The 26,689-nt window shown below is 42.2% G+C and overlaps 1 protein-coding gene across 3 annotated transcripts in view; it reads right to left on the bottom strand.

Annotated features, from left to right (window-relative positions):
* The window catches only part of osbpl10b (oxysterol binding protein-like 10b), a 103,863-nt gene that overhangs the window by 14,575 nt on the left and 62,599 nt on the right, over positions 1–26,689 (bottom strand). For 2 of the 3 annotated variants that reach the window (XM_062991332.1, XM_062991334.1), the window contains exon 7: positions 2,400–2,549. In XM_062991332.1, coding sequence (XP_062847402.1) covers positions 2,400–2,549 — 150 coding nt within the window. The remainder of the gene's footprint in view (positions 1–2,399; positions 2,550–26,689) is intronic. The other variant, XM_062991333.1, reaches the window with a different exon arrangement.

Below are 26,689 nucleotides of genomic sequence, written 5' to 3'. Positions count from 1 at the left end.
TAAGTACACAGATGCTTAGAAACACAGTAGTGTGTGTTAAACTGCTCACTGGTCGATGATGTCCTGTCCACCACTGTTCAATATTTACAAGCATGTGATTCTGTGCATGTCTCTACTCTGACCTACACTAAATCAATGTCCTGTCCTTTTTCCCTACAGGTCTAACATTTTCTAAAACTCATCATTACATTCAGCCCATCCATGAATCCCTGCATCGATCCCTGCCGAGTGCTCTTTAGTTTACACAAGCCCTGCAGGATATACCCAGCCAGAAAAAAATTAGATCAACTTGTCAGGTTGAGTAAACAAACCAGATGCTTGCAAGTTAAAAGTAAAAATAAAGGGCCTTACTTAAACAGCAATCAAAAACTCAGGGACAAAAACAAGTCAAGGTCAGAATACTGTGGAGCTAGAACATGTAGCACTTTAGTTAGTCAAAGTCTTCTGTAATTAATGTGGAATTTAATTGGCAGCCAGTGCAGAGATGATAGAACAGGACTAATGTGATCAAACATTCTAGTTGTAGTTAGTACTCGAACTGCTGCATTTAATGGTATGAATGGTAGGGTGTAGAGTGCACCATTTATTTATTATTTACATTAACAAATTGGAAGCGGTTAGTCAGACAGTATTTAAACCAAGAGTGTCAGTTCTTAAGCAACTACTGTATATTCTAGACTATCCAGTAAAATATTATGATCTATACTGCACTAAAATCTAATAAAACAAGAAAAAAAGCTGCATCCATTATCAGAAGACATGAATAGATCATTAACTACACTAATTAATGCAGTATCATTACTATAGTTGGTTCTAAAAATAAGTAGGTTAAGCAAACAAAACAAAGAAAGATCCAAAAATCAGAGTCAGAAATACAAACCCGGACTACTCCACCTGGGAATCTAAGCCAGGACCTTCTTGCTGTGAGGTGACAGTGATATCCACCAAGCCACTGTAACACCCCATTGACTCAAATGAGCCAGCAAAAGGCAAAAGAGGTGTATAATTGTTGTGCTCGGGCAGGAACTATGACACTACTCTGCTGTGTAAGGCAGCCTGTGTCATGAACAGACTTTTGTTAACTCTGTCAAATTCATCATGACTGTGTTCTTAATGAGTGTCGGAAACATTACTAAAATTGTAAGGCTCATTTATGCTTGAATTTGTGTCTGTGAAAATCAGTAGCAAAAAACTGAGAAAGAACCTCAATTAGATAACATTGCTAAGCTTGATAGTCAGTTATATAGCTGATCAATTCTGTCGTTATACCAGTTATTTATCATAGTAATTTATTTCAGTCATCAGCCAAAAACACTGGAAGCAGTGGAGAAATACACTCTGGACAGGGTGCCAATTCATCAAAGGGCAACAAGCACTTAAACATTTACAAACTCAAACACTCAGCAGCCAATACACGCTGTGCATATTTCTGAGAGATGAGAGAAAACTGAAATAATAAAGGAAACTTATGTGGACATAGAAAAAACATGATGAATTCCTTACAAACAGGGAAAGGACCCACATTTCCCATATTTTTATTTAGCAATGGACCCAACAGTGGTTAGTAAGGCAGATTTCTTTTCAACATGATTAGCCGATTGCTAATTCTTATCATGGCTACAACATAAAATACAAACTCCACTTCCAGAAACGTTGGGAGGTTTAATAAAATGCAATAAAGGCAAATCTGTAAAACTTCTTTAACTGACAAATGTTAAAGATTATCCTACAAGCCACCCAAGGTAGGGGTTTCTGCTGAGTCTGGTTCCTCTCAAGGTTTCTTCCTGTATTTTTAAGGGAGTTTTTCCTTGCCACTGTGGCCCTCGGCTCGCTTAACAGGGGTTTTTGGTCTGTTGGTCACGGATGCTGTAAAGTTGCTTTGAGACAATGTCCATTGTAAAAAGCGCTATACAAATTAATTTGACTTGACCTGATGACTTGAAAAGTACAAAGAAAAAAATTCCAGTGTTTTCACTGGTCAACTTAATTGCATTTTGTGAATATAGTTTATAATTTAATGCCTGCAACACACCCAAAAAAGTTGGGATAGAGGCAAAATGAGAGGAAAAAGTTTATCTAATATTCAAATGTATGCTGTTTTAAAAGATTCCACAATACGCAGGTGAATTGGTAATAGGTGATGGAATAATGATTGGGTATAAAAGGAGGATCAACCAAAGGCTCAGTCCACCCCCATATCATGACAGATGGAACCCAGGGGTAAACACACCTCTGTCCCAACTTTTTTGAGTGTGTTGCAGACATCAAATTCTAAATAATATTTTAAATACAATGAAGTTGATCAGTGAGAACATTACAAATCTTTCCAATCCTTTACAGTAATACACAAGTCAATAAAATCATTCACAAAACAGCAGAACAATTGTGTGTGAACGTACCCGTGTGAGGTCCATGCCCAGTTTGAGTTGAGAAAGCAGGTGAAGAATGATGCTCCTCTGGTCATCCAGCACTCCAAGGTCCTCCTCATCGTTATCCTCAGTGTCTGTGTTTTCTTCACTGTGGTCCCCTGCATCTGGACTAGAGTTCTGCTGGTACACAGAGAATATTTAACAAGTGTCAGTGGTTCTCCAATGTTTTTTTGGTACTTTGCGCTCTCAAAAATAAAAGTACTAAAACTTTGTTTATGAGAAAGTACCATTAAGGTTTACAATATATGATCATGTTTACCACTGTGTTACACTACATTTCATATTACATGTACATTTTATTCAAGACTTCAGCTGCTCAACAGTTTAAGGTCAAAATTGTCTGATTCTTCTTCTTATGCTGCACCCTACATTTTTAATAGACAGACCTGGACTACAGGCAGGCCAGACAAGCAGACGCACTCTGTGTAAACACAGCAATGCTGTTGTAACACGTGCAGAATGAGGCCTGGCATTGTCTTGCTTTTATATTATATTTTTAATAATAATATATTAATTATTTATATTAATTAATTATTTAATAATAATAATAATAATAGGTGGCGAAGCTCTATTACAGTGGCCCATCATCATACTGCACCCAGTATTTCCCAAGGGACCAGCCCAACCACAACCCTGACCAGGATAATGAAGTGATTAAAATAAAATAAATATTAATACTAATAACATCATGTGGCAATTTGTCTGTAGAGTACTTAATTTAACCTTAGTGTTGAATTGTATAGCCTATGTTGTTTATTAAAATAATAATTTTAACTTAAATAAAAATCATTAAAAAAATACCCCCCCCCCAGCTTTGCTTTTAACCTCCTAGAAGTAAAACACCTTCCACATCCAGGTTTTTTTTGTCAAAACCCCAACAATTTTTTTTATATATTTTGCCTAAACTGAATTGATTTGTGTGATTTTAAGCAGATTCTGAAATTACAGAGGCATGCAGGCAAACGTTTAGCAGATTCTAAGTGTAATGCTCACTGACTGATCTTTGCTCTTCAGGGTTAAAGTACCAGTGACGGCTATCATTATCATCTTCATTCCTATCGTTTCTTTAATTCTTGCTACCTACTGTATGCCTTAGGCTCGTGGTAAGTGCTAAGGATAAGCAGACTGGGATATCACCCAGACTTCTCTGTGCTACACATACTCTGTTCTGTCTTAAAGAAATCCCATGTAGTTTAAAAATAATAAAGTATATATAAAAACCTGTTGACTGTGATTTATAAAAGATTTGCAGTATGAATACACTGTCTGATTAAAAGTATATGGGCACACCTTCTATTTATTAAGCTTAGGTGTTTCAGCCAGCTCCACTGCTCAGGTGTATACAAACAATGTTATAAAATACATGATATGCTTCCAACTTTGTGAAAGTAGTTTTGGAAAGACCCTTTCCTGTTCCTGCATAACTGTGTCCCTGTGCACAAAGCAAGGTAATAAACTATAGTTTGGTGTGGAGTTTGGTGTGGAGAAACCCAACCCCACAAAAAAAAAAACCTTTGTGATAAATTAGAACATCAATTGCAAGCTAAAAGTCAAACATCAAAATGACTTTACAAATGCTCTTTTGACTGAATGAGCACAAATGATCACTGACACTGTGTCACACTTGAGCCTTCTGTGTGCTCCTGTCTGCCACACCCACCTCTATTGGAGCAATCAGCCTCTAGCCAGCTCCCCTCTCTGGATTGGTTCTCTGGGGCTAATTAGCCCCAGCTGCAATATATTTAAGAGAGGAACTGGGAGAGGCTGGTGGGGATTATTGGATTTGTTTCATTGTAACTTTGCCTTACGGTTTGCTACTAGTTCCTGTCTTGGTGATTTGTTCTGATCCTGTCTGTTAGCCTGATCCTGTCTGTTAGCCTGATCCTGTCTGTTAGCCTGATCCTGTCTGTTAGCCTGATCCTGTCTGTTAGCCTGATCCTGTCTGTTAGCGTGTGTTTGTTAGCCTGTTTAGTCTGTTCAGTCCTGTTTAGTCTGTTTAGTCTTTGTTTAGCCTGTCCGTTAGCCTGTTTAGTCTGTTTCGCCGGTTTAGTCTTTGTTTAGCCTGTCCGTTAGCCTGTTTAGTCTGTTTAGTCTTTGTTTAGCCTGTCCGTTAACCTGTTTGGTCTGTTTAGCCTGTTTAGTCTTTGTTTAGCCTGTCCGTTAGCCTGTTTAGTCTGTTTAGCCTGTTTGTTCACCCTGTTAGTCATGTAAGCCCTGTTAGCCTTGTTAATCCTGTTTAGTCTTGTTAAGTCTGTTTACCCTGTTTAGTTTATTAGCATTAGCCTTTTGTTTGTTTAACCTCCATGTGTTAGCTCTGTTTGTTAGCTCTGTGTGTTAGCTTGTCTTGTCTTGTTGTACCTGTCTTTTGTTTATTAATAAATATAGTTTAGTTATTCTCATCTCTGCGTGTGTGTCCGCCCCTCCTGTCTGTCTTAGCCCACAAAGCGTTACAGAATAATCCCCCTCAAAGAGGACACAGCGAGATGTTTTTTGTCCATGTTTTTCCGGACTTCGGCTCCATGAGGTTTCCTCAAACCTTCCCGCTTAGTAGGCCAGCTCCATATGATGGAAGCGACTCAGGCGTCGAAGGCTTCCTTCTACAGAGCCAGCTCTACCTGCAGAACCTTCTGGACCCCCAGCCAGCTGAAATCGACAGGGTGCGATTTATGATGTCTCGGCTGAGGGGTGCTGCTCGTGAGTGGGCTAAGCAGCTTTGGTCTGACAGGGGAGTTGAGCTGAACTCGGTTAAGGTGTTTAAGGGCCTCATGAGAGCAAAATTTTCCTGCAGCAAAGCGCCCACTGCTAATGTGGTCCGGACTCCAGTGTTTTCGCAGCTGAGTCCAGTTTCTCCAGGGTCCAAACAGCTGACTTTTGACGCATATCCAGGGTCCAAGCAGCTGATTTCGGACGCCTCTCCAGTGTTTTCGCAGCTGACTTTGGACGCCTCTCCAGGGTCCACGCAGCTGAATGACGTTGCTCCAGTGTTTTCGCAGCTGAGTGATGTTTCTCCAGTGTTTCCCCAAGTGACTTCGGACGCCTCTCCAGGGTCCTCGCAGCTGAATGATGTTTCTCCAGTGTTTTCGCAGCTAACTTCGGACGCCTCTCCAGGGTCCACGCAGCTGAATGTTTCTCCAGTGTTTTCGCAAGTGACTTTGGACACCTCTCCAGGGTTCTCACAGCTGTTTCAAAAAGTTTCTCAAGGGTTTTTGCAGCTGATTCCGGACGCCTCTCCAGGGTCCTCACAGCTGAATCAAGGAGATTCTCAAGGATTTGTGCAGCTGATTAATGACGTTTCTCCAGTGTTTTCACAATTGACTTCGGACGCCTCTCCAGGGTCCTCACAGCTGAATCAAGGAGATTCTCAAACATTTGTGCAGCTGATTAATGACGTTTCTCCAGTGTTTTTGCAGCTGACTCCGGACGCCTCTTCTCAAGGGTCCACGCAGCTGACTCCGGACGCCTCTTCTCAAGGGTCCACGCAGCTGACTCCGGACGCCTCTTCTCAAGGGTCCACGCAGCTGACTCCGGACGCCTCTTCTCAAGGGTCCACGCAGCTGACTCCGGACGCCTCTTCTCAAGGGTCCACGCAGCTGACTCCGGACGCCTCTTCTCAAGGGTCCACGCAGCTGACTCCGGACGCCTCTTCTCAAGGGTCCACGCAGCTGACTCCGGACGCCTCTTCTCAAGGGTCCACGCAGCTGACTCCGGACGCCTCTTCTCAAGGGTCCACGCAGCTGACTCCGGACGCCTCTTCTCAAGGGTCCACGCAGCTGACTCCGGACGCCTCTTCTCAAGGGTCCACGCAGCTGACTCCGGACGCCTCTTCTCAAGGGTCCACGCAGCTGACTCCGGACGCCTCTTCTCAAGGGTCCACGCAGCTGACTTCGGACGCCTCTTCTCAAGGGTCCACGCAGCTGACTCCGGATGCTTCCTCTCAAGGGTCCACGCAGCTGACTCCCGAAGCCTCTTCGCCAGGCTCACCGCAGCTGACTCCCGAAGCCTCTTCGCCAGGCTCACCGCAGCTGACTCCCGAAGCCTCTTCGCCAGGCTCACCGCAGCTGACTCCCGAAGCCTCTTCGCCAGGCTCACCGCAGCTGACTCCCGAAGCCTCTTCGCCAGGCTCACCGCAGCTGACTCCCGAAGCCTCTTCGCCAGGCTCACCGCAGCTGACTCCCGAAGCCTCTTCGCCAGGCTCACCGCAGCTGACTCCCGAAGCCTCTTCGCCAGGCTCACTGCAGCTGACTCCCGAAGCCTCTTCGCCAGGCTCACCGCAGCTGACTCCCGAAGCCTCTTCGCCAGGCTCACCGCAGCTGACTCCCGAAGCCTCTTCGCCAGGCTCATCGCAGCTGACTCCCGAAGCCTCTTCGCCAGGCTCCACGCAGCTGACTCCCGAAGCCTCTTCGCCAGGCTCACCGCAGCTGACTCCCGAAGCCTCTTCGCCAGGCTCACCGCAGCTGACTCCCGAAGCCTCTTCGCCAGGCTCACCGCAGCTGACTCCCGAAGCCTCTTCGCCAGGCTCACCGCAGCTGACTCCCGAAGCCTTTTCGCCAGGCTCACAGCAGCTGACTCCCGAAGCTTCTTCGCCAGGCTCACCGCAGCTGACTCCCGAAGCCTCTTCGCCAGGCTCACAGCAGCTGACTCCCGAAGCCTCTTCGCCAGGCTCATCGCAGCTGACTCCCGAAGCCTCTTCGCCAGGCTCCACGCAGTTGATTTCTGTTCCTGAGTTGGTGCCCCCTGATGGCACTCCTGTTCCTGAGTTGGTGTCCTCCGACGGCACTTCTGTTCCTGAGTTGGTGTCTTCCGACGGCACTTCTGTTCCTGAGTTGGTGTCCTCCGACGGCACTTCTGTTCCTGAGTTGGTGTCCTCCGACGGCACTTCTGTTCCTGAGTTGGTGTCCTCCGACGGCACTTCTGTTCCTGAGTTGGTGTCCTCCGACGGCACTCCTGTTCCTGAGTTGGCGCCCCCTGATGGCGCTCCTGTTCCAGAGTTGGTGTCCTTCGAAGGTGCTCCTGTTTCCTCATCGGCACCCACCGGCGGCACTTCTGTTTCCTCGTTGGCGCTTCCTGACAGCGCTTCTGTCCTCAAGTCGGCGCCCTCTGATGGCGCTCCTGTTCCTGAGTTGGCGGCCCCCGATGGCGCTTCTGCTCCTGAGTTGGTACCCCCAGAGGGTGCTTCTGTTCCCGAGTTGGTGTCCTCCGATGGCACTTCAGTTCATGAGTTGGCGCCCTTAGATGGTGCTTCTGGCTCCTCGCCAGCGGCCCCCGATGGCGCTTCTGAACTCTTGTCGGCACCCCCTGACAGTGCTTCTGAACCCTCGTTGGCGCCCCCCGACGGCGCTTCTGGATTTCCGTCGGCACCCCGAGTTACCGCACTTATGTCATGCCTGCCTCGGAACGTTATGAATTACTTTAAATTCGCCCCGCAGGGTCCAGGACCCCCTTTTGTGTTTATATTTGGGCACGCCGGGAGTCGTGCCTACAGGGGGGGCTACTGTCACACTTGAGCCTTCTGTGTGCTCCTGTCTGCCACACCCACCTCTATTGGAGCAATCAGCCTCCAGCCAGCTCCCCTCTCTGGATTGGTTCTCTGGGGCTAATTAGCCCCAGCTGCAATATATTTAAGAGAGGAACTGGGAGAGGCTGGTGGGGATTATTGGATTTGTTTCATTGTAACTTTGCCTTACGGTTTGCTACTAGTTCCTGTCTTGGTGATTTGTTCTGATCCTGTCTGTTAGCCTGATCCTGTCTGTTAGCCTGATCCTGTCTGTTAGCCTGATCCTGTCTGTTAGCGTGTGTTTGTTAGCCTGTTTAGTCTGTTCAGTCCTGTTTAGTCTGTTTAGTCTTTGTTTAGCCTGTCCGTTAGCCTGTTTAGTCTGTTTCGCCGGTTTAGTCTTTGTTTAGCCTGTCCGTTAGCCTGTTTAGTCTGTTTAGTCTTTGTTTAGCCTGTCCGTTAACCTGTTTGGTCTGTTTAGCCTGTTTAGTCTTTGTTTAGCCTGTCTGTTAGCCTGTTTAGTCTGTTTAGCCTGTTTGTTCACCCTGTTAGTCATGTAAGCCCTGTTAGCCTTGTTAATCCTGTTTAGTCTTGTTAAGTCTGTTTACCCTGTTTAGTTTATTAGCATTAGCCTTTTGTTTGTTTAACCTCCATGTGTTAGCTCTGTTTGTTAGCTCTGTGTGTTAGCTTGTCTTGTCTTGTTGTACCTGTCTTTTGTTTATTAATAAATATAGTTTAGTTATTCTCATCTCTGCGTGTGTGTCCGCCCCTCCTGTCTGTCTTAGCCCACAAAGCGTTACACACTGATACTCCTAAACCTTGTGAAAAGCTTTTCCAGGAGAAAGATGACTTCCAACAGCCATGCATCTGGCTAGGCCAAGTCTAGTTAAATATCCAGTGAGTGTTGGAATGGATATCCAACAAGCTCAGCCAGGTGTAAGTAAGTAAGTAAAGTTTATTTATATAGCACTTTTCTAGGACCAGGCCACAAAGTGCTTTACAATGAAGTAAAATATAATAAAATACAACACAAAATTAAAACTCATAAATGCTACAGAATAACGTAAACACATTAATACAATATCACAAATAAGAAACTATAAATGCACTATAAATACACATACATACATATACATACACACATATACCCATACACAGGTAGGTGTCCACATACTGTTGGTCTTGGTCATTTACTTTGTGCAAACATACAAATAAAGTATTTTACATAAAGGTGTGAAAAGATGGTTCTATTAATTAACAGACTGTGACAGGTTGTACCCTGACTGGCTGCCAATGTAACACAATTTATTTCCTTAAAAAATGCCTAATTTACCCCCTGGTCAGGGGTAAGGTTGACCCAGAGCCTATAACAGAAACATGGCAGGAATACACTCTGGACAGGGTGTCAGTGCATTGCGCAGAATTACACAATAATAAAGTCATTCACAAACACTTACAGCCAAACCTATACAGTAACCAAAGCTGAGGGTTAATCTGCTGTAATATATTTACAACATGTCTATTTATTTACATAATATAATCTATTAGGCTGCACCTAAAAATCTTGGGATTATAGTTAATCAGTAGCTTTGTGTTTCCTCAAGCACAAACCTGGTTTATAAGGACCCAATCACTAAGAATGAGCCCCTCAGCATCATTTATTGTACTATGTACTTCTGAGCAACACTTAAACAAATCACCACAACACCACTAGTGGTCAAAAAGTTCACAGATACCTTTAAAAGCTTAACTGACCCAGTTACTGTGTTTGGTCTGTGATGTAGTCGCTCATGCGAAAGCCCTACATAGCTCCTAATGTATAATACAAAGCATCCTAAAAGTGCATGTCTCAAAGCAGTGTGGGTAGTGACTAAAAGCACCACAGGGTGATGGTGTTCACAGATGAAAAGATCGAACTGCTTTATCTCTATGGATTATTTTATACTTCCACAAACATATGTGTGTAAGCAACAAGAAGAGATCAGATGGGAAGTAAAATCACCAGGATGATCTGGAAATTAGATCAACAGAAGCACAGGATTTAGTGCATGAGCTATAAACCAAAATCTAATTAACTTTATGATCACACGTTCATTAATTCTGCATTATCTTTCTGCCTCACCATCTCTAACGATGAGGAATAGGTGGATGGAAAAATGGATAGGACGGAAAGGCCTAGAAATGTGCTCTGAGGAAAAGCAGTATTTTATCTAAATATTTAATCAAAGAAAAGCACGTTGCTGTTTCACTCTGCCTGACACTGGATAGCTGCCACTGTCACTCACATAGAAGTGATTAATCGATGACTACATTCAAGGTCGAACATGGCATTATATAAAGGATAAATCAGCTACAATGTCTTAACATAAGGCTGATCTAAACAAAGCACAACCTACAAATATTACAACCGATCGATTAGAATCTATAAATCTAATCTATTCTCTTTTTTTCTGACTGCCTCCATTATTGCACATTTGTCACCCAAAATAATTTAGGTCATTAAACATAACACTAGTACAACAAAGAGTATCTGACTTATGACACAACACATTTTGTAAAATATAATTCAGCACTGTAGAAATAAGTAATAGTCCCTTATTTTATCACCCAGTTTTCCAAATCTAATTTAGCTAGTAACAAAAAATACTTTATAATTTGATCCCACTGTGGTTTATAAGATGTAACCACAAGAGGGCATTTGTGTATTGTGTAAGTTAATTTCATGTTTATGTACCTGTTAAAATTTGTTTATTTAATCATTATTATTTTTTTGGTTTGCGACCCACCCAAGGGTCACGACCCAGTGTTTGAAAAACCCTGCTGTAGAATATTAATGTTACACATCTTGAACTTTCTTCTGTGGATGTAATTTTAAACAGATATAATTGTCGTTTTTACCTCTGAATCTACACTCACCCATAATGACAAAGCAGAAACACGTTATAAAAATCAAAAGCATAATAAAATTAATCAGACTCTCAATTTAATACTTTGTAGGAGCCAATTTTGCACATGTCTCTACAAGCTTGCCCACTTTGATTTGGGCAGTTTATCCCATTCTTCAAGGCAGATCCTCTCAAACTCAGTCAGATTGTATAGTGAGTGTCTGTGAACTGCCATCTTCATTGTTGTTCATTGAGTTTAAATGTGTGCTTTATGCTTACCACAAAGCTACTTTAGTGTTATTTTGGCTGTATAATTCAGGTAATTGTTAAACTGACAATATGAGCAAATATAACACACCTTACTGGTCTCTAGGCTATGCTTTGCCTAAAATGATGGCTCACTGTGATACAGCTGAAGCTAGAAACTGATTATAACAGCTACATGTCGACTGGTTAAGTAAAATGTTAAATAACAAAATAAATGAGTAATAAACACCAAATAACAAACGAGTATTGCAACATTGTATTTCTATTAATCACCACAATCAAGGAGTCTGTGAGGAACCCTTTCTTATTCAAAAAAACAATCAAAGTGAATACAACTCTAAGCTCTAATTCAACACACACACACACACACACACATCCCAACCCAAATCTGTTTAGACTTACATTCATGTCTGGGCCGGTTCATATACGTAATCCAAAAAACTCATCTCATTGTAAAAAAGAAGTGTCCCAAATTCTCTTTCTCTCACTATATTCTTTTCTTGTTCTTCCTCTACTTTCTTCCTCTACTTTTCTCTCCTACACAGTCACTTTTTCCGTTTATGACCAGTTGTGGCTAAGCCGGGTGGCGCCGTCCACTCCCGCTCTGCTCACCCATTTACTTAAACTGACTCTCTCACATCCATGTGCTCATACTGAGATTACTGCTACTGCTGTTCTGCCCAGACCTGCCCCAGGCTGCTCACTCTTAATCCAGCTGGACTCGTCCTTGCCTATGTTCAGTTGCATAGAATAAGAGAAACTATGAACACTGAGTGACTGACAACAGAGAGAGAGAGAGAGAGAGAGAGAGAGAGAGAGAGAGAGATGATAAGAGGTCATTCCTGCTTGCTACACTTTTAGGAGATTACAGTGGATGTTATAAATCCTGCAGATCACTCCAGCCCTCCCCCTACACACACATACATGATCAGCACGTGCATCTGTATGCCTGATGTAGGCTTCAATTTATCCACTCAAACATTTCAGTATGAGCGTGTGACAAAGCCTACACATCCCCCACACCCACTGGTCTGGCTCAATTATAATTATTTTACATTGAATAAGTGTGTATTCATGCAGGCATAGGAAGTGTGTGCTTATGACAGGGCGTGGCAGTTGTCATACCTGACGTTATAACAGATGGTTCTGTTTTGGATTTTTAAAAGTCCCCTAATTTTATTCCCTACTATAAACTACTTTATAAGCTCCTACCTCCAGTGATAAACAAATACTAGCAAAAAACATTATAAACACATATTTATACTCAAAGACTTTTATTCTTTAGGCCGTAAATTTTTTTGGTCTAAGAGCATGTGTTTATGTGAGTGTCATGTGTCTGTGTGAATCCCTGCTTTATCCCGAGACAGACTGATTTGAGTTGCTGCTGGGTGTCTAGCATTTAACTAAACCGTGCATGAGAAGGAGGGAAAAAATGCACAAAAAAAAAATGTCACTAGTTATAGTTAAAGGAGCAGAATTTATGAGTTTGAATGTCTGGTATGCTTATATACACTGGGCCTTATTTATGTAAAAATTGCTTATGGGCAAAACTGAACATACCATATACATATTTTAATATTCAATTTCTTAGCATTAAAAACTTACAAATCCCATTTCAGGAAAAGTTGGGCTATTCTGTTTAAAGAAGGCCTTAAAAACAAGAATGTGTGATTTGTCCATTTTCTTGACCCTTTATTTAACTGACAAAAGTACAAAAACATGACTTTTAATGTTGTAGCTAAACCAATGTGGTTGTATTTTGTAAATATAAACAAATTTAGATTTTGATCCCATTACAACACTTCCAAAAAGTAGGAACAGGGGTGATATAGGAGTAAAAAGTTGATAGAATATTAATTTATTAATTTGAATCATGACTAGTTATAAAGGAAGAATTCAAGTCAATTAGTTTACAAAATTAGTTAATTAGTTCTAAAAAAAAAAAACTTCTCAAATCAGGACTGCAAAATAATGTTCAGGTTTTGGAGATCAGCAGGTCACAATTTACAGAATGATGCCCATCTGCCATGCCATTTATGGCTGGCAGGTGAATCATGAAAGTTCAGTTGATTGACGAGCCAGTTTTTCTTGATACTTGATTTTCTTGGCAGTCACGTTTAGCGTTCGCTCCAGGTGGAGGGATGTGTACATTCGCAACCCACAAGCCGCAACACAAGCTACTACACCTTTGTATCCCTAGCTTGTAGTCAAACTAGATCCTGTAGAGGGACACGACTAATAATTTAATTTTAAATGTGTTTATATTTACAAAATACAATTTGTTTTTTTCAGTTAAAATATTGTACATTTTTATACTTTCACTAACTAAAGGTTAACTAAAGGTTTTAATTGCATTTGTCCCAACCTTTCAGAAAATTGGTTTCTAAATGCATGTGAATGAGTATTCTGAGATAGCACTAATAATTTATTGAAAACAATTAATGGCTCATGAAGCACTCCAGTGATGTTTTACTCATCGAGCTGTGTGATCTTTTACATGATGTTTTAGATTTACTATTCATTCCAGTAATAAAAGTACTACACTCAACTAAACTGTTAGTTTCAGTTTTTTAGACTTCATGGTCTGGTTTTTGTCCTGACAATGAATTGTAAATTGTGCGTTCTTATAAACCCAGGTATGTGCCTCTCCAAACTATGTCTAATCAATTCTAATAAGTTATTGATGGAGGTCTAGACACATCTTACCAATAATTAAAAGAAACAAGATGCACCTGACCACAATTCAAACAATCAAAGCAAAGTATGAAAACTTTTGTAAACAAGATATGTTATTTTGGTAAGTATATATGTAGACAGAATTATATCCACAAGTGTGCAAAATGCCAAGGGGTCAGAATACTTATAGAATACTAATCCACTGTATACCTACAAATATAATTTATCACACAATCCGAACAAAATACTGAATGTGTACAAATGCAAACATTTTAATCTGACCAGTGCTTACTTAGTTCATATTCCCTAAACAAATTAAAGAAAGGAAGAAATTATTGAGATAATCAGTTAATTTGTTAAACCTTACCAGTATAGCTTAATGATCATCATCAGCATTCTCTAGAGAAGTGCTTAAACAAGAGGTTTTGCACATCATGGACACTTACCCAGCATGAAGGTGTTAAGTGCCCACTGTAATAAAAGAAAACCACAGTAGCCAAAGGATTCTGAGCATTACGGCTGTAATGAGATGTATTCATCACCTCTGTTGCCATCTGCTGGACAATAATGAATAAAATGCAAACTAGAAAAGTATTAAAACGTTTAGTCAAATATGCTCTTTGGTGATGCAGGTTCTTGTCCTTGCAACTCACAACAACTATAAAATCGTTATTTACTTTGAAATGTGATCTAACGTTATTGTCACAATTACATAAATGTTCTATTATTATACTTGTACGTTTACTGTCACAACAACATACAACAAGGATAAGATAGATGCATCTAAATTACAACATCCTCCCTAAAATATCACCAGAGTGGTTACAAAGAGAGAGATGTGGAGCAGGTTGTACAGTCATTAATCACTGTCCTGTGTGCACACCTTCAACAAAAACTCACTGCATTTAAGCCTTTAATTATTATGAGTTTTTATACACAACATACATTTTATGCTATAAACCCCAGCTCTGCTTCTGGCAGGCCGGGCACCTATATGGACAATAATTGGCTTGTCCATGAGGTTGAGATGGCTGAGGGGATTTTTCAAAACTCCTGCAATTACAACTTCTGCTGCTTGATTGCACAATGAAACACGGAATAACAGCAAAGAGACCAAGCTGAGGAATATGATTGAAGCAGACTACGAAGATCAGAGGGTGCGAGGCTATGCAAAGATTTCAAAACCAGCACAAGCAATTTATACCATACACGATACTGTACTGGAAGCCAATGAAGATGTTTGGACTGATGTGCTCCCAGTATCTAGTACAGGTTTAAATCCTTGCAGCTGAATTTTGCACATACTGCAGCCTGTTCGAAACCTGAACTGTTTTTTTTTTTTTAAACTGTAACTGGGCAGTCTGGGCTCTGCCACTAAGGCACCAGGTGCAGACACATACCAGCAAAATGAACCTAAGGCGCCTGGGTGGTGCAGTGGGATATTCGGCGAGCTCACCAGCGCTGAGATTCTCAGTTCGAATCTCGGCTCTGCTATTGGGAATCCACCGTGGCACAGGCAAAAAAGAAGGGGTTAAGGAACTGCTAACACATCAGAAGGGGCGTGGGGCAGGTGAATATACCCTCTTCGAATGCAATCAGGATCCCCAGCAGCAGAGAAAAAGGGAGACAATGCATAAATAACTAGGAAAAAATCGACCTACAGGATGCTTACCTAAGATAAAACTAAAAAGCCAAAAGGGGTGGCTAAAAGTGTATATATACCGATCAGCCATAACAATAAAACCACCTCCTTGTTTCTACACTCATTGTCCATTTTATCATCTCCACTTACCATATAGAGGCACTTTGTAGTTCTACAATTACTGACTGTAGTCTATCTGTTTCTCTGAATGCTTTGTTAGCCCCCTTTCATGCTGTTCTTCAATGGTCAGGACTCTCCCAGGACCACTACATAGCAGGTATTATTTGGGTGGTGGATCATTCTCAGCACTGCAGTGACACTGAATGGTGGTGTGTTAGTGTGTGTTGTGCTGGTATGAGTGGATCAGACACAGCAATGCTGCTGGAGTTTTTAAACACCTCACTGTCACTGCTGGACTGAGAATAGTCCACCAACCAAAAATATCCAGCCAACAGCACCCCATGGGCAGCATCCTGTGACCACTGATGAAGGTCTTGAAGATGAACAACTCAAACAGGAGCAATAGATGAGCGATTGTCTCTGACTTTACATCTACAAGGTGGACCAACTAGGTAGGAGTGTCTAATAGAGTGGACAGTGAGTGGACACGGTATTTAAAAACTCCAGCAGCGCTGCTGTGTCTGATCCACTCATACCAGCACAACACACACTAACATGTATATATATACAGTAATCCCTCGCTATATCGCGCTTCGACTTTTGCGGCTTCACTCTATCGCAGATTTTATTTGCAAGCATGTCTAAATATAAATCGCGGATTTTTCGCTGGTTCGCGGATTTCTGCAGACAATGGGTGTGTTTGAAAAGCTAGCTCTCTCTCTACATAGACGCATTTTACGTCATCCTGTGCGCGCTCCAGATTAGGAGGCTGTTCCAAATCCTAGATGCCTTAATATCCTCACTTCTTAACGTTTCAACGTTATTTTCACTCAAAAACGCAACCTTAGTGATCAAGACAATCCCAGAATTCATTGCGGGTCAGGTGCTCCTCTCTCGCAGAAAAATAAACATGGCTGACGGTACGGACAAACAAATGGAGTTCTTTTCAAACGTAAATAAAATATTACTGATTTTTTTTTTAACTTGTATAAACTTGTACCGAGTGTTTTTATTTGCAAGTTCGGGCTTGTCAGGAAATGTAACCGTTATCGTTACATGAAGAGAGATGTTATATTGACGTTAGCATGCTGTGCTACCTCAATCCATTGGTTTTAATGACAAGATGCTAAATGCTAAAGCCGATGGAATCGGGTTATAAAAATAACCATATAAACACATGTTTTTACTTCGCGGATTTTCACCTTTCGCGGAGGGTTCTGGAACGCAACCCCCGCGATCGAGGAGGGATTACTGTACTGTATATACAGTGTATCACAAAAGTGAGTACACCCCTCACATTTCTGCAGATATTTAAGTATATCTTTTCATGGGACAACACTGACAAAATGACACTTTGACACAATGAAAAGTAGTCTGTGTGCAGCTTATATAACAGTGTAAATTTATTCTTCCCTCAAAATAACTCAATATACAGCCATTAATGTCTAAACCACCGGCAACAAAAGTGAGTACACCCCTAAGAGACTACACCCCTAAATGTCCAAATTGAGCACTGCTTGTCATTTTCCCTCCAAAATGTCATGTGATTTGTTAGTGTTACTAGGTCTCAGGTGTGCATAGGGAGCAGGTGTGTTCAATTTAGTAGTACAGCTCTCACACTCTCTCATACTGGTCACTGAAAGTTCCAAAATGGCACCTCATGGCAAAGAACTCTCTGAGGATCTTAAAAGACGAATTGTTGCACTACATGAAGATGGCCAAGGCTACAAGAAGATTGCCAACACCCTGAAACTGAGCTGCAGCACAGTGGCCAAGATCATCCAGCGTTTTAAAAGAGCAGGGTCCACTCAGAACAGACCTCGCGTTGGTCTTCCAAAGAAGCTGAGTGCACGTGCTCAGCGTCACATCCAACTGCTGTCTTTGAAAGATAGGCGCAGGAGTGCTGTCAGCATTGCTGCAGAGATTGAAAAGGTGGGGGGTCAGCCTGTCAGTGCTCAGACCATACGCCGCACACTACATCAAATTGGTCTGCATGGCTGTCACCCCAGAAGGAAGCCTCTTCTGAAGTCTCTACACAAGAAAGCCCGCAAACAGTTTGCTGAAGACATGTCAACAAAGGACATGGATTACTGGAACCATGTCCTATGGTCTGATGAGACCAAGATTAATTTGTTTGGTTCAGATGGTCTCAAGCATGTGTGGCGGCAATCAGGTGAGGAGTACAAAGATAAGTGTGTCATGCCTACAGTCAAGCATGGTGGTGGGAATGCCATGGTCTGGGGCTGCATGAGTGCAGCAGGTGTTGGGGAGTTACATTTCATTGAGGGACACATGAACTCCAATATGTACTGTGAAATACTGAAGCAGAGCATGATCCCCTCCCTCCGGAAACTGGGTCGCAGGGCAGTGTTCCAGCATGATAATGACCCCAAACACACCTCTAAGACGACCACTGCTTTATTGAAGAGGCTGAGGGTAAAGGTGATGGACTGGCCAAGCATGTCTCCAGACCTAAACCCAATAGAACATCTTTGGGGCATCCTCAAGCGGAAGGTGGAGGAGCGCAAAGTCTCGAATATCCGCCAGCTCCGTGATGTCGTCATGGAGGAGTGGAAAAGCATTCCAGTGGCAACCTGTGAAGCTCTGATAAACTCCATGCCCAGGAGAGTTAAGGCAGTTCTAGGAAATAATGGTGGCCACACAAAATATTGACACTTCAGGAACTTTCACTAAGGGGTGTACTCACTTTTGTTGTCGGTGGTTTAGACATTAATGGCTGTATATTGAGTTATTTTGAGGAAAGAATAAATTTACACTGTTATATAAGCTGCACACAGACTACTTTTCATTGTGTCAAAGTGTCATTTTGTCAGTGTTGTCCCATGAAAAGATATACTTAAATATCTGCAGAAATGTGAGGGGTGTACTCACTTTTGTGATACACTGTATGTGTGTGTGCACATGTGTGTTTGTGCGTATATGTACAGTATGTTGACTATAAGGCAAATAAACCTCACTTTGTGGTATGTACAGTGGCTTGCAAAAGTATTCATACCCCTTGAACTTTTCCATATTTTGTCACATTACAACCACAAACATAAATATATTTCACTGGAATTTAATGTGAAAGACCAACACAAAGTGGTATACAACTGTGAAGTGGAAGGAAAATTATACATGATTCAAAACATTTTTTACAAATAAAAAACTGAAAAGTGCGGTGTGCAAAAGTATCCAGCCCCCTTTTCTCTGAGTGCAACCAATTGCATTCAGAAGTTGCCTGATGACTGCTAATGACTAAAAAGAGTCCACCTGTGTGTAATCTAATCTCAGTACAAATACAGCTGCTCCGTGACGGCCTCAGAGGTTGGTTAGGAGAATATTGGGGAGTAAACAGCATTATGAAGTCCAAAGAACACACCAGACAGGTCAGGAATAAGGTTGTGGAGAAGTTTAAAGCAGGCTTAGGCTATAAAAAGATTTCCCAAGCTTTGAACATCTCACGGAGCACTGTTCAATCCATTATCCGGAAATGGAAAGAGTATGGCACAACTGTAAACCTACCAAGACAAGGCCGTCCACCTAAACTTACAGGCCGAACAAGGAGAGCACTGATCAGAGATGCAGCCAAGAGGCCCATGGTGACTCTGGACGAAATGCAGAGATCCACAGCTCAGGTGGGGGAATCTGTCCACAGGACAACTATTAGTCATGCACTGCACAAATGTGGTCTTTATGGAAGAGTGGCAAGAAGAAAGCCATTGTTAAAAGAAAACCATAAAAAGTCCCATTTGCAGTTTGCCAGAAGCCATGTTGGGGACACAGCAAACATGTGGAACAAGGTGCTTTGGTCAGATGAGACCAAAATTGAACTTTTTGGCCTAAATGCAAAACGCTATGTGTGGCGGAGAATTAACACTGCACATCACTCTGAACACACCATCCCCACTGTCAAATATGGTGGTGGCAGCATCATGCACTGGGGCTGCTTCTCTTCAGCAGGGACAGGGAAGTTGGTCAAAGTTGATGGGAAGATGGATGGAGCCAAATACAGGGCAATCTTGGAAGAAAACCTGTTGGAGTCTGCAAAAGACTTGAGACTGGGGCGGAGGTTCACCTTCCAGCAGGACAACAACCTTAAACATAAAGCCAGGGCTACAATGGAATGGTTTAAAACAAAACATATTCATGTGTTAGAATGGCCCAGTCAAAGTCCAGACCTAAACCCAATCGAGAATTTGTGGCAAGATCTGAAAACTGCTGTTCACAAACGCTCTCCATCTAATCTGACTGAGCTTGAGCTGTTTTGCAAAGAAGAATGGGCAAAAATGTCACTAGATGTGCAAAGCTGGTGGAGACATACCCTAAAAGACTTGCAGCTGTAATTGCAGCAAAAGGTGGTTCCACAAAGTATTGACTCAGGGGGGCTGGATACTTTTGCACACCGCACTTTTCTGTTTTTTATTTGTAAAAAATGTTTTGAATCATGTATAACTTTCGTTCCACTTCACAGTTGTATACCACTTTGTGTTGGTCTTTCACATTAAATTCCAGTGAAATATATTTATGTTTGTGGTTGTAATGTGACAAAATATGGAAAAGTTCAAGGGGTATGAATACTTTTGCAAGCCACTGTATATGTTTCAGAGTTAGACTGATGTGCTCCCAGGATCTAGTATGGGTTTAAACCTAAACAGGTGGGCCATAAAGAACAGCAAAAACCATATTTGTACACTGGATATATCTAATTACCCACCCAGTTATGTACAACTATACCCCAAAATATCTGTGAATTCTGACTGAAAAATAAAATTGCTGTTGATAGCCCAGTAATAAGAGGAACTGTAACGAAGAACTATTTTGAAGTGACGTCATTTGGATCACAGACTAATAAGTTAAAAGAGGGCACTGCTTAGTAGTTGGGTGGGTCACATAAACGAGCTAACTTTGTATGTAAACAGGATTAAACTGTAAAACTGGCTTAGCAAAGCTATTAGCCCTGCACACTGTTTGCATTATAAACACACGCAGGGGTTTGGATCCTGACATGACCGTACTTTACTGAAGGAAATGTGTGGGTTTGATGTACAATTGTTCCACCGTGTTTGTCTTTTCTCTACTGCCACTTTGCACCGACACTTCTAAAGAGCAGTCTGTCAAAATATGCCAGTGAAAAGCCACAAAGCAATGGCTGTTCATCAGTACGGAGAGCAATGGATGTCACATTCAGGACAAAGACACTGTACTTTAGGCAAGACAACACATACATTACTATGCCAAAAGCTCAGATAAAGAAGATTTAGTAGAGTTCAAACAGAACGTTCACATTAACTTCTCTAGAGAAAAAAGACTTCAAACAAAAACAGCTTTCTTCGACTAAATTAAAGTGTTAACATATTCTGCGATTTATTTCAGGTGTACAGTGCAAAATCGTAAATGTGCAATCAGGCATTTTGAATTTATTGTGCTCGAAAAGGACCCAGACTGCTCCACCTGGGAATCAAACCCTGGACCTTGTCATGCCACAATGAAAGTCACTAAGATCTTCAGTAAGACTGAACAGGCAGTGTTTGTCTATGGAGATTGTAAGGCTCTATGCTTGTTTGTATGCGTCTGGTTGATACTCCACCCAGGACTAGAGGAAGACAAGCATCAAGGCTCTTCTCTGTTCTGGCACCCAAGTGGTGGAAGGAACTTCCTCTGTCTGTCCGAACATCTGAGTCTCTCGCTGTCTTCAAAAAACGATTAAAAACCCACGTCTTTACTAAGCACTTAAGCTGACATGTACTTACTTACTAACAGGGGCGTCGTAGTGGGGTGAAAAGTGGGACTGAGTTACCAGGGCCCCAAGTCGGGGGAGGGCCCTTGAGGAGTCTGAAATTTTATTTTCCTTTCAATTTTAATATCATTTAAAGATCACAATAAATGTTGCTAACTAATGTAAATTTAATGTTTTGGGTAAATAAATCGGTTGATTGATGGATTGAATTGTGTGTCCTAGCCTACACATAGCGTCTGAGGACAGGCACCCTCACCCCTTGCACGAAATGGTTTAGTCCGCCTTCACCTGGCTAGGCGCGTTTAACTTAGCGTTCATTCTGCTGAAGCGGCAGTGTGCGTTGTATCCATGCTGTGGAAGATGATGCCCAATAAATCTAAATCCAGTTTTCAAAAAAGAAAAGAAAAAAAAAAAGAAATGTGGGAAAGCAACTGCTAACGAACTTCTTTCCCAAGAAAGGTGAGCCCAAATGTAAAAGCAAATAGCCTACATTAAATGAACTCCTGTGGTTATAAAACATTTCAATACCACCGCGATTGTCAGTGCTAAAAACTGCATAACACAAAATTAGAAATAACATGATGCCTTATCTGTAATCTGAGGTAAACTATAAATAAATTTTTGTTTCCATAGCCTACCACACCATTGCAGTAGTATACTAATTCGAAAATTAATTTAATATTTATTATTAGGCCATAACATAATTAGGCTAATAGCCTAACTTCTCTCAGTGTCATAGGTTCATAAGGATAGGCTGACAAATTAGTAGCAAAGCTAACTTGTGAAACGCATGGCACTCAGTTTCAGAAACTGTCACAGAGGGTGATGCAGATGGAGTGATGGAGAGAGAGACTGGGGTGAGGGGGGCCCATGAACACTGCTTGTGCATAGGGCCCAGAATTTGGTGCTACGCCCCTGCTTACTAACACTCTTTCATTTCTTAAAAAAATAAAAATAAAAAATAAAAAATATATATACAGTATATACTGTATACTGTGGACGCAAGAGGAAGCTGTCTGAAAGGGATGTTCGGGTGCTAACCCGGATTGTATCCAAAAAACATAAAACCACGGCTGCCCAAATCACGGCAGAATTAAATGTGCACCTCAACTCTCCTGTTTCCACCAGAACTGTCCGTCGGGAGCTCCACAGGGTCAATATACACGGCCGGGCTGCTATAGCCAAACCTTTGGTCACTCGTGCCAATGCCAAACGTCGGTTTCAATGGTGCAAGGAGCGCAAATCTTGGGCTGTGGACAATGTGAAACATGTATTGTTCTCTGATGAGTCCACCTTTACTGTTTTCCCCACATCCGGGAGAGTTACGGTGTGGAGAAGCCCCAAAGAAGCGTACCACCCAGACTGTTGCATGCCCAGAGTGAAGCATGGGGGTGAAACAGTGATGGTTTGGGCTGCCATATCATGGCATTCCCTTGGCCCAATACTTGTGCTAGATGGGCGCGTCACTGCCAAGGACTACCGAACCATTCTGGAGGACCATGTGCATCCAATGGTTCAAACATTGTATCCTGAAGGCGGTGCCGTGTATCAGGATGACAATGCACCAATACACACAGCAAGACTGGTGAAAGATTGGTTTGATGAACATGAAAGTGAAGTTGAACATCTCCCATGGCCTGCACAGTCACCAGATCTAAATATTATTGAGCCACTTTGGGGTGTTTTGGAGAAGCGAGTCAGGAAACGTTTTCCTCCACCAGCATCACGTAGTGACCTGGCCACTATCCTGCAAGAAGAATGGCTTAAAATCCCTCTGACCACTGTGCAGGACTTGTATATGTCATTTCCAAGACGAATTGACGCTGTATTGGCCGCAAAAGGAGGCCCTACACCATACTAATAAATTATTGTGGTCTAAAACCAGGTGTTTCAGTTTCATTGTCCAACCCCTGTATATATATATATATATACAGTGTATCACAAAAGTGAGTACACCCCTCACATTTCTGCAAATATTTCATTATATCTTTTCATGGGACAACACTATAGACATGAAACTTGGATATAACTTAGAGTAGTCAGTGTACAACTTGTATAGCAGTGTAGATTTACTGTCTTCTGAAAATAACTCAACACACAGCCATTAATGTCTAAATAGCTGGCAACATAAGTGAGTACACCCCACAGTGAACATGTCCAAATTGTGCCCAAATGTGTCGTTGTCCCTCCCTGGTGTCATGTGTCAAGGTCCCAGGTGTAAATGGGGAGCAGGGCTGTTAAATTTGGTGTTTTGGGTACAATTCTCTCATACTGGCCACTAAATATTCAACATGGCACCTCATGGCAAAGAACTCTCTGAGGATGTGAGAAATAGAATTGTTGCTCTCCACAAAGATGGCCTGGGCTATAAGAAGATTGCTAACACCCTGAAACTGAGCTACAGCATGGTGGCCAAGGTCATACAGCGGTTTTCCAGGACAGGTTTCACCCGGAACAGGCTTCGCCAGGGTCGACCAAAGAAGTTGAGTCCACGTGTTCGGCGTTATATCCAGAGGTTGGCTTTAAAAAATAGACACATGAGTGCTGCCAGCATTGCTGCAGAGGTTGAAGACGTGGGAGGTCAGCCTGTCAGTGCTCAGACCATACGCCGCACACTGCATCAACTCGGTCTGCATGGTCGTCATCCCAGAAGGAAGCTGACGCACAAGAAAGCCCGCAAACAGTTTGCTGAAGACAAGCAGTCCAAGAACATGGATTACTGGAATGCCCTGTGGTCTGACGAGACCAAGATAAACTTGTTAGGCTCAGATGGTGTCCAGCATGTGTGGCGGCGCCAGCATGTGTGTCTTGGTGAGAAGTACCAAGACAACTGTATCTTGCCTACAGTCAAGCATGGTGGTGGTAGCATCATGGTCTTGGGCTGCATGAGTGTTGCTGGCACTGGGGAGCTGCAGTTCATTGAGGGAAACATGAATTCCAACATGTACTGTGACATTCTGAAACAGAGCATGATCCCCTCCCTTCGAAAACTGGGCCTCATGGCAGTTTTCCAACAGGATAACGACCCCAAACACAACCTCCAAGATGACAACTGCCTTGCTGAGGAAGCTGAAGGTAAAGGTGATGGACTAAACCCAATTGAGCACCTGTGGCGCATCCTCAAGTGGAAGGTGGAGGAGTTCAAGGTGTCTAACATCCACCAGCTCCGTGATGTCATCATGGAGGAGTGGAAGAGGATTCCAGTAGCAACCTGTGCAGCTCTGGTGAACTCCATGCCCAGGAGGGTTAAGGCAGTGCTGGATAATAATGGTGGTCACACAAAATATTGACACTTTGGGCACAATTTGGACATGTTCACTGTGGGGTTTACTCACTTATGTTGCCAGCCATTTAGACATTAATGGCTGTGTGTTGAGTTATTTTCAGAAGACAGTCAATCTACACTGCTATACAAGCTGTACACTGACTACTCTAAGTTATATCCAAGTTTCATGTCTATAGTGTTGACCCATGAAAAGATATAATGAAATATTTGCAGAAATGTGAGGGGTGTACTCACTTTTGTGATACACTGTATATACAAAGCGGATTCCAAAAAAGTTGGGACACTAAACAAATTGTGAATAAAAACTGAATGCAATGATGAGGAGATGGCAAATGTCAATATTTTATTCGTAATAGAACATAGATGACAGATCAGAAGTTTAATCTGAGTAAATGTAACATTTTAAAGGAAAAATATGTTGATTCAAAATTTCACAGTGTCAACAAATCCCAAAACAGTTGGGACAAGTAGCAATAAGTGGCTGGAAAAAGGAAATTGAGCATATAACGAACAGCTGGAAGACCAATTAACACTAATTAGGTCAATTGACAACATGATTGGGTATAAAAAGAGCTTCTCAGAGTGTCAGTGTCTCTCAGAAGCCAAGATGGTAAGAGGATCACCAATTCCACCATTGTTGCGCAAAAAGATAGTGCAGCAATACCAGAATGGTGTTACCCAGCGTAAAATAGCAAAGACTTTTAAGTTATCATCATCAACCGTGCATAACATCATCAAAAGATTCAGAGAATCTGGAACAATCGCTGTGCGTAAGGGTCAAGGCCGTAAAACTCTACTGGATGCTCGTGATCTCCGGGCCCTTAAACGTCACTGCACCTCAAACAGGAATGCCACTGTCAAGGAAATAACAGAATGGGCTCAGGAATACTTCCAGAAAGCATTGTCAGTGAACACAATCCACCGTGCCATCCGCCGCTGCCAGCTGAAACTCTACAGTGCAAAGAGGAAGCCATTTCTAAGCAAGCTCCACAAGCTCAGACGTTTGCACTGGGCCAGGGGTTATTTAAAATGGAGTGTGGCAAAATGGAAGACTGTTCTGTGGTCAGATGAGTCACGATTTGAAGTTCTTTATGGAACACTGGGACGCCATGTCATCCGGACCAGAGAGGACAAGGATAACCCAAGTTGTTATCAACGCTCCGTTCAGAAGCCTGCATCACTGATGGTATGGGGTTGCATGAGTGCTTGTGGCATGGGCAGCTTGCATGTCTGGAAAGACACCATTAATGCAGAGAACTATGTTCAGGTTCTAGAACAACATATGCTCCCATCTAGACGTCATCTCTTTCAGGGAAGACCCTGCATTTTTCAACAAGATAATGCCAGACCACATTCTGCAGCAATCACAACATCATGGCTACGTAGGAGAAGGATCCGGGTACTGAAATGGCCAGCCTGCAGTCCAGATCTTTCACCTATAGAGAACATTTGGCGCATCATAAAGAGGAAGGTGCGACAAAGAAGGCCCAAGACGATTGAACAGTTAGAGGCCTGTATTAGACATGAATGGGAGTGCATTCCTATTTCTAAACTTGAGAAACTGGTCTCCTCTGTCCCCAGACGTCTGTTGAGTGTTGTAAGAAGAAGGGGGGATGCCACACAGTGGTAAAAATGGCCTTGTCCCAACTTTTTTGGGATTTGTTGATGCCATGAAATTTTGAAACAACATATTTTTCCCTTAAAATGATACATTCTCTCAGTTTAAACTTTTGATCTGTGATTTGTGTTCTATTCTGAATAAAATATTAGATGTTGGTACCTCAACATCATTGCATTCAGTTTTTATTCACAATTTGTTTAGTGTCCCAACTTTTTTGGAATCCGGTTTGTATATATATACAGTGTATCACAAAAGTGAGTACCCCCCTCACATTTCTGCAAATATTTTATTATATCTTTTCATGGGACAACACTATAGAAATAAAACTTGGATATAACTTAGAGTAGTCAGTGTACAACTTGTATAGCAGTGTAGATTTACTGTCTTCTGAAAATAACTCAACATGCAGCCATTAATGTCTAAATGGCTGGCAACATAAGTGAGTACACCCCACAGTGAACATGTCCAAATTGTGCCCAAAGTGTCAATATTTTGTGTGACCACCATTATTATCCAGCACTGCCTTAACCCT

The sequence above is a fragment of the Trichomycterus rosablanca genome, chromosome 3, assembly GCF_030014385.1.
Source record: "Trichomycterus rosablanca isolate fTriRos1 chromosome 3, fTriRos1.hap1, whole genome shotgun sequence".
Lineage (NCBI taxonomy): Eukaryota > Metazoa > Chordata > Actinopteri > Siluriformes > Trichomycteridae > Trichomycterus > Trichomycterus rosablanca.
This window is presented reverse-complemented; position numbering and strand designations above follow the sequence as displayed.